Below are 8,968 nucleotides of genomic sequence, written 5' to 3'. Positions count from 1 at the left end.
TTAGGAGTAGCGTTCCAGCAGTGCAGTATAATGATGTCTGGCGGTTGCGATTGACGGATGACACCCCAAAATGGATTATGGATCCAAGATCAGCAAACTTAATCAGTGATGTACCGGACGCACGATCAGAGGCTGGTGTTGTTATTTACAATGAATTTTTATTTATGTTTGGTGGAATTGCCTATGACGAAAAAGGTGAGGACAATCCGGTTAATTTTAACGACCTGTGGAGGTATGACCTTAACACATTTACGTGGGAAAAGATGGAATCTGCAGGATTCCAGCAGCCTCCAGAACGATTTTCGCATTCAGTTGCGTTGTTATATGACGATAATAATGATAGCGACGCTTATTTGTTAGTGTATAGTGGTAGGCACTTATTATTTTCAAGTTGGACTTTACTGGATGATGCATGGGTCTACGACCTGAGAGTTAACGAATGGTTGAGTATAACTCCATCTACTTACGTCCCTCGTGCCTACACGTCAATAGTTACGACGAAAGGGTCTAATATGTGGTTTTTTGGAGGATATTATAAACCACAACAAAGCTCAAGTGGTTACGTCTACGATGATATTGTTCTTGGCGAGTTCGATTTTCAAAAAATGGAATTGGAAGCACGGCATGTTATCACTAGGAGTGATGATGCTTCTCCTTCGTTGCGCTATAATCACCAAGCTACTATTTGGCGTGGAGACAGTATGGTTATCCATGGAGGGAGCTACCAAAGCCAACTCGGTGATGTTTGGGTTTTCAACACGACGAATGCTGTGACAATTGATGCAAATATGAATAAGCTTCCTCTGGACCCGGAATCACTAGCTTACATGCTAGGAGCGTTTATTCTCGTGATCATTTTCGTTCTGTTAGCAGTTATTTTCAGGTGGCGGCGCGCGGATCGAACTAATGTACGTTTGTTTGAAACTGTGATCAATAGTCAGTACTTAGTGATGCTCTAAATGATCAGTTACGTACTGCTCAAATGCGAGGCGTCGCAGTTGTTCGGGGTGTGATGAAGGAGAGGCTGGACCAACTTCAAATTACGAAGTATAATCGTTCTGAGCGGAAACCAGACACACGAACAGAGCAATATCATGCAGCGAGCGATAATTTGATTGAAAATGAAGATATTTGCCCAATTTGCTTGGTACGCTTGATATCAAATGACTTAGCATTTTGATGATTGAACAAAATATGTTACTGACCAAAATGCAGATTGATTTTGAAGACGGTGAAGACGTTCGAAATTTACCTTGCAAACACATATTTCATGTCACCTGCATTGATGAGTGGCTGAAACGAAATACAGTAAGTTCTGATAATCCGAATAGCCTAATTGAATCAGGACTAAATCCACGCTTGATGCAACCACTAGTCATGTCCAATGTGCAAATGCAATGTGGATCTAGATGCTGTAAATCCAAGTATCGATCCACCACCAGCTCCCATATTAAGAGGAGGTGCCGTCGTCACGCCTGTCACATAACTACGATCCAAACTTTTGTGCTCAGACAAAGAAAGATGTATCTATACAATCACTCAGAGTTACTAGACAAGAAAAAAATGCGAAATTGCCTGATATTTGGAATATTTTGTAAGAAAGGTTTCTGGTTCTGCTTCATCAGAAAATCTGTATGCATGGCTAATAAAATAATGCGTATAAGATTTTGTAAAACATGACACAAAATTGCCGAAAGATCACTGCCGATTTACATGTCTGTATCCTCAAGGTAATAACGCAAACACAATAAAATCTTTTTTATCTTGACGCGTGTCATCCGTGAAAAGCTCTCCGAAGAAATGCTTCTATGAAGTCAGAGAGAGTTAAGAAATTTTACTAGCAACCATTAAGAATGTGTGCTTATAGCTCTAGTACATACGCTCTATCATCTGCTTTGATGTTTTTTGAGAGCACTGGCATAAGGCGGGTTAATAGGCTTTTGGAGTGGCTCCTGATGAATGTATTTTGTGCCATTGCTCTCAGCTGCTGAACCTTCCTTGTCTTCGTCAAGCGGGTATGACTGGTCTGCATCGTAGCCAAATACGTCACCAGCACTCAAAAACACAACGTCAACACACACGCCACGCTCCGCTGATATGTGGCTATTATACCATTCGTCAACATCTTCTGCATCTTCAGCGTATCGCAGATCCAGCAAGTTCCGCTCAATATCTGGCACGAAATTCTCAGGCAGATGAAAGTTCTGGCAAACGACAAAGGACTCAAAACTAGAGTTGCGACTCGTTTTCGGCTTAGCACATGTCACATTCTTAAAAAATCGACGAAGCTGGGCATACAGCAAAGATACTTCTTTGCCGCGAAAAAGTTTGGCTACAAACGTACCACCGTCGTCCAAGATCAGAAGGCTAATATTAAGTCCGGCAAGCACAAGCTGAGCTTGTAAATACTCATCCAAGTCATGCAATCCAAGCACATCTGGAGCACCATCGCTCACGACAACCTGCGCTTTCTGACCACGAAACTGTGCCACAATTTCGTCGGCTGTCACTTTGTGCGTAATGTCGCCCTGTAACTGTACTACACCATCTAATGGCGCCATCTCCATGAGATCCACAGCAATAATGGTGCTTTTTTTAGACACTCGCTCTGCAATCACCTGACTCCATCCACCAGGGGCCGCACACAAGTCAACGACGCGCGTGACATTACGAAATAAATCAAATTTATCGTCAAGCTGAAGCAACTTAAAGGCCGAGCGTGCACGGTAGCCCTGCTCCTTCGCCTTGCGGTAGTAGATATCCTTTGAAGTACAAAAGTGACGTGAGATCGAGAGATAATTTTAACAGAATCAGTTCAGTTGACGCACCCGCTTGTCTTTAGACGTCTTACCCATGATAACACCTCAGCGATTGGTTTAACATTAAAGACTAGGATTGTGACATGAGTGGTAGCAGCCAACGCCAGTAAGCACGCCACGAAAATATGCAGCCAGTTTGATGCCCCAAAAGTCGCGTCAGGAGCGCCGCAGCCACCTCAAGAGTCGCTCTTTAAGACCAGGAGTCTGAACACGTAAATGCTTTTATCAACGTACAGTGGTGTCGATGATCGCCAACGCAGCTGTCGCTAAAAAAGCTGGCTATTTTAGTGAGGCAGCGAGTGCTGCCAGTAAAACATCCAGTGTCACTCGAAGCCGCTGTGGATACGACTCGGGACTAGAGAGAAATTAGAGGAGGAAGCAGGCCAGAAGCTGATGGATGCAGTATGCAAAGCCTTGCTTGCTGAATATATCCAAAGCGAATACGTTCACATGTCAAAAGCATTGCAGCGATCAATCGATCACTTGATCACCCGACATTCTTCTTAAGCAATAGCGCGAGCATGCAGCTATGCAGAAGCAAGACGCACGCCCAAGAGATGAGTGACAAGGCTCGCGAATCTTTTGTTCTCTATCAGCGAAAAGCAGTGTACGAGCCGGAAGCGTTTGAAAAAGTGTCACACGCAAGGACGTAAGGTTCTGGCTGCTAGAAAGCAAATGGACGGAGACATGCCGAGGCGAATGAAACTGCCGAAGAAAGCAGAAGCTATGCGGCTGAAGAAACACAAGCTGCGTCTAAGACTCAATCAAATAAATAGATCGAGCACTAACAAAGCAAACGCCATGGTTGTTTTTTACATAAACAGAGAGCAGACTCACTCACGCAGAAGTACAGCTTCCCAGAAAACAATGGATGCTCGACGGGTCGAGCTGAAGAGCTTCGTCTCAAAATAATGTATGAGTGACATCAAGATACTTATTGCTTGAGTCTCGGATCAACTCAATATATAGAAGCACTCTATCACAAATAAATGCTTATGGTCAACGATAGTTAATAAGCAATTTATTAGTATATTACTATCACTTCGCCGTGTGTAAAGGTGCTGACAGCTTTAATACATCATCAAGACTTGCACTAGAGCTGTATGTACCACCAGAGCCACTGTCACGTCGACAAGAGAGGGAGCGATAGCAAATGTTGATATTCACCTCGCTCTCTTGTTTGGTGCACTTCCATTCTTCCTTATTGCTGGAATTAAAATTGACATCAACTGTCTCCATAAACCAACTATGTGAAAGTAAATCTGAAATCGTCGGCCGAAGTTCGGGATCTGACACAAGAATCGTCTCTAAAAGTTTTCTTGCCTGATCAGATATGTACGTAGGGTAGTTGATGCGATTACGTGAAACATCTCGGCGCAGTCGATGAAAGTCGGAGTCATCGAAAGGAGCACAACCCGTTAAAAGAGCAAAGATTAGCACACCGACGCTCCATATATCTGCAGGGCCACCTAAAAAGCCACTACGGGCGGCTGCAGTTGAGGTGTGAAGAAAAAGAATCTCTGGACTGCAGTACAAAGGCGTGCCGCAGACTGTCCTTAGTGGCTGCTTTGAACTGTTAAGAATCTCGGACAGACCAAAGTCAATAAGTTTCACTTTCAAATCTTTAGTTACCATGACATTTTCCAATTTTAAGTCACGATGAAAAAGGTTGCGATTGTGACAGTACTCCAGCGCCGAAAGCAGTTGTTTAAATACACCTGTCGCCTTGCTCTCAGACATCTTCCCATTTTCCAGCAAATACTCCAGCAAGTCCGATCCTTCCACAAGTTCGTGGACGATGCAGATGCGGTGTGACGTTTCATATGCACCAATGTATTTGACAATGTTAGGATGGTCCAGTGACTTGGAAATCTCGAGCTCCGACACGAGCTTCAACAGTCGTCGACGTACCCGGTGCACAGCCTTTTCGGGTATGTACTGACCGTCCGCGACCATGGAACGACGTGCTTCCACCATTGACAATTTGTCAAACACTTTAACCGAGACGCGTCTTCCAGTCTTTGTATCCACTGCCTCGTAAACTTTAGAAGTCGCACCAGTACCCAACATGCGTCCAAACGAGAGCTGCAGATCATATTTCCAAAACACTTAAGCTAAATTGTAATAAACAAAACTCGACAGTCTACGTACACGCTCTTCAAGCTCATTCTCACTAATCACGTTGCCAATCAGTACGCGCAGTTGGTCGTTGACTGACAATTTAGTCGTTTTCTTATGACGCGGCAAATGTTTCTGTCCATTTACAGCGTGCACTCTAGACGACATTTGGGGTGAGACACGTCGCTCACTCATGCAAAAAAGAGATGCGTAGCCGCATACCAATGCATCCAATAGCGAAGCCATGTGTTGTTGCTACTTCTTACTCCCGATTCCCACAGGTAAGCTAGTCTTGAAAGACGCAAAATGCAGAATGGTATCAATTTTAAAAACTGCTCTTTGGATTTGAGCTCACTTTCAACCAACCGTGAAGTCCAGTTGGGACTAGTCTGATGCCAGAACCTACCCCTTTTACTTGTCAGCTCATTTACGTGATAGAGACAAGACCGTGAAGACGGTTCAGAAAAACATGGTGCAGTTTTGCTGAAAGCTCAGGTGTAGGCTTAAGTTCATCTTCTTTTGCATTAAAAAGCTACTAGTCGCTGGTAATGCCAGCTCTCTTACGGCGCGTTATACTTTCTGGACAGCTATATACCCCTTTACCTTACAGTATTAATAGGTGTCACATCATGACATGGGAGGGTTGGTGCCGATTGTGAAGGTTCTTTTTTGCAACTGGCTTCCGTCCCTGTGCATGCGTGCCAATCTCTGCAGCCTCGAAACAACCGCGACTTATTCTTAGTGACCGAATCCACTAAGTCTGGAAACTTCACGATTACTATAAGTTTATCAAGTCTCTTTGAATGACCAAAGCTCATCTTATTGTCTTTATCATAGCGCGATTATACTGATAGTTGAGCAATCTATGACTTGGAATGGAGAGACTATATGTAGCTACTTTTTTATCTTGAAAGCTATCATTGCAACTGCGGATATAAGACGTCAAAAGAACTAACGATACGTGCAATGCTTCTTCAGCTTCAGCTCAATAGATGTTTGTATGGTAAAAATATTGACGTATTGCTTACAATCGAAAATATAATCAAACTCAGAGGGATCAATTGTAGTGACTCTGCTAATTATTCAAGTACGCAGATGCCTTGGCAATATACCAAGATAACGACTCTGCGATAAAACGCTACATATTAGAGCGTGGTTATGGTCATTTGGACTCAACATGATAATCTACTAGATGTTACTTTGCTTATTCGAGAAGCTAATACGCATGTGCTCTGTGAACAAAGCCGTGTCTATTTGGATATTTGTATCAATGGCGATCTGCACGTATCAACACTCTCCATCGAAAATATAGCTATGCGTAATTGGCCCTGTAAAGATTAATACAGGAAGAATATCTACTACTGTATTACAAGATACGTTCCCAGGAACAGCGATATATACATCTGTGATCATCATCATCTGGCGTACCTGCCACGCCAGTGCCAATGTACTATATATAGTACGTGGCCGCAATCCCATAACCTGGATTCACAAGATACGGCATACTCCATGAGACCATTCAAGGCAATTGCTGTCTGACACAAAGATTGCCGTAAGTGACGACAGACCATCCGTGCTGTATGATTGTGCAACGCTTGGGAAGATATTACAGATCCTCACGTTTTGTCGCACTTCTCTGTTGTCTTTCACAAATGTCAACAAGTAGCTCTGATTATTGAACGAGTATGAACTCATTATAACCCAATAGTTTCCTATTCCTTAGTTAATAAGTTGAGGCAACTACCATTCACAATATTAGTGGATATGATAGCGCCCGAATCATATCATTTCGATTAGCGATTGTACATTTGTACATGTGAGCCCACGAATGGATTCTACTGACAAGATAACTTTTCAGTGATAATTCCAGGCACATTGTCGTTGTATTGGAAAATGAAAATAGATGGCGAGATATCAAGACTAGGTCCGGCGATAGAGACAATTGTCTGTGTCATCAATATGAGAATAATAAGAGAGCAGCGAATTATTCGATACCAGAGACCAATCTGTCTCACCAACATGAATAAGATACAGTGCTACAGTCCTTGCGTTGCACATTTTGAGTTCATATGGTCGCCACGATACCAGCACTTTTCCGTGAACACATTTATCGTGTGCATGAGCTGTTTTTTGTACATGGATGTCCATCTACTCACATAATTAATATGATGATACCCACCACATGTCTGCAATCTAATCAAAGATTTATTCCAAGGTAAGCCTCAATTGCTACAATAAAAGCTAGGAGGGGTACTGAAAATTAGGGGTTGCAGCGAGCTTTAGCACGCCATGTCAAAACGCAGTATGCTTGCGCCGGTCGTACGTGTGTCACTGCTTGTCCCTCTTCGCTGATTATCAGCAACATCTTCGCAAGTTGCATCAGATTTTTTTCGAAATATAAGTGTATGATATCTGCATTACCAAGTGGTGAATGCGCATGAAGCATTTTAATCACTGCGAAAGGTGCACCCATTGTGGATAGATATCACATTTTGTGCGTTTTTCTCTCAGATCCGATAAATTGTCAATAGAAATCATGTCAATAAGCAAATGCTTATTTTTGATTTACTCCCTTAGAAATAAGTACAAGAGATTTTATTGTAAGTTACTTATAGGGCTCTCGGTTTCGTTCGTGAAAGAGCATTCCAGCCTCCGAGCGTTGTAACACGGACTCTCCAAGTTGGATCTTGTCCTGTGCAAAGTGCGCGGCAACCCTGTTGCAGCAATGATGCAAAATGCTGGCGCCTTCAGACGCCTCCATGCTGAATAGCTGTTACTTTATATAGATGCTTAATTTAATCCTCTGTACAGCTCTTCGATATGCGCCAATGCGGAGAAGAATCAGGACACCGCATTGTTGCTTAGCACGACTGATTTGCCTGAAGCACGAATGTCAGCAAAGGTTGGAGTATTACCACCGTTGACCAAATGCTAGGCCGGCCAGGAACTCCCCACGCGGGTATCCGCTTCAAGTCGAATTTTCTGCCGATAAGCTTATCGATGGGCACCTCGACCGAGAAGAAAACTAAGATGACTATCTTTCTGTGCCGAGTGTATATTGAAGTAAGGTATAAGCCAGGTCGTCTTAATGTGGTAGCGAATGCACCTTCGCATCGCCTTAACTATGAACTGCCTCATGTCACGATGATGACGTCACAAATCGATGAGGCGATGCGTACAACACGAGTCCGATTTAATAAAGCTTCAGAAAGCAAGAAATATGTGAGCTTAGTTACGGCTTTATCAAAGTATTGGATGTAATTTTACACCGTTACACCTTATTCTGAGGCTTGACGCACTACAGCACTGATCCACAGTGACACTCGACGTGTGATGTACCTCATGGTAAGAATATCAAGTCAGAAAATATTGTGAGAAGTGCATTTTTCGTCACCTCGGACGAGTTTAAAGTGAGCGCCATGTACTGGTGGCCTGTAATGTATGAGTGCAGAGCACATATGGTCGCACGCGCGAAAATGTCGACGTGCTCAACCCTCGCTTCATGCGTTAGTGCCTTGGGCCAGACTGCCAGTTGTAGGAAATCAAGAAGGTGCTGAACGCACGAAATGGATCGTCGATCCTCTGTACTATCCTTTGCTAAAGGAATCTCAAGACGTTGTCTCCAAAAACCAGTCATCGGTCATACCTCTGGACTGAGGTGTTCGTCATGAGATCGACCTGGTTCCGAGAGCCAAATACTGCGTAACACGCCAATGGTTCCTGCCCAAGGAGCAGTGTGACGTCATTGACGCCTTTTTCTATGCAAACACGAGGCAGGAATGGTGCGCGAGAGCAAGTTTTCTCACTCGACACCCTCGCTTTGAGTCCGGAAGCCCAACGGCAAGTGGCGTATCGCTCAACCTTTTAATAAGCAAAACGCTGCCACCATTCCGGCACAGACGCCGATCCTAGGAATGATGTTCTCCAGAACAATATAATTGGCTGTACAAAGTACAGCACACTCGACTTGGTCGATGGGTATTACTAATTGCTCATGAGTGCGAGTCATATCCAGCTGACAGCGGTGGGTC

General features: G+C 43.6%; 3 protein-coding genes across 3 annotated transcripts; 1 reads left to right on the top strand and 2 right to left on the bottom strand.

Annotated features, from left to right (window-relative positions):
* Positions 1-108: 108 nt before the first annotated feature.
* On the top strand, positions 109-1,486 carry PHALS_05614 (conserved hypothetical protein; the record flags this gene model as incomplete). The annotated part of the gene is made up of 5 exons (XM_024719187.1): positions 109-195; positions 264-908; positions 968-1,147; positions 1,216-1,308; positions 1,376-1,486. The coding sequence occupies 5 exons, from the start codon at positions 109-111 to the stop codon at positions 1,484-1,486; spliced, it is 1,116 nt and encodes a 371-aa protein (XP_024584511.1).
* A 223-nt stretch (positions 1,487-1,709) lies between these two features.
* PHALS_05613 (ribosomal rna large subunit methyltransferase j) lies at positions 1,710-2,855 on the bottom strand (the record flags this gene model as incomplete). Its single annotated transcript, XM_024719186.1, has 5 exons — positions 1,710-1,806; positions 1,881-1,914; positions 1,994-2,055; positions 2,113-2,762; positions 2,829-2,855. 5 exons carry the CDS (start codon positions 2,853-2,855, stop codon positions 1,710-1,712), a joined length of 870 nt encoding a protein of 289 aa, XP_024584510.1.
* A 1,002-nt stretch (positions 2,856-3,857) lies between these two features.
* PHALS_05612 (camk camkl protein kinase) lies at positions 3,858-5,183 on the bottom strand (the record flags this gene model as incomplete). The annotated part of the gene is made up of 2 exons (XM_024719185.1): positions 3,858-4,904; positions 4,971-5,183. 2 exons carry the CDS (start codon positions 5,181-5,183, stop codon positions 3,858-3,860), a joined length of 1,260 nt encoding a protein of 419 aa, XP_024584509.1.
* Between the last annotated feature and the right edge of the window lie 3,785 nt (positions 5,184-8,968).

This window comes from Plasmopara halstedii (genome assembly GCF_900000015.1).
Source record: "Plasmopara halstedii genome assembly, contig: Scaffold_2904, whole genome shotgun sequence".
NCBI lineage: Eukaryota > Oomycota > Peronosporomycetes > Peronosporales > Peronosporaceae > Plasmopara > Plasmopara halstedii.
Note: the sequence above shows the minus strand (reverse complement) of the source record. Positions and strands in the feature narration are given on the sequence as shown.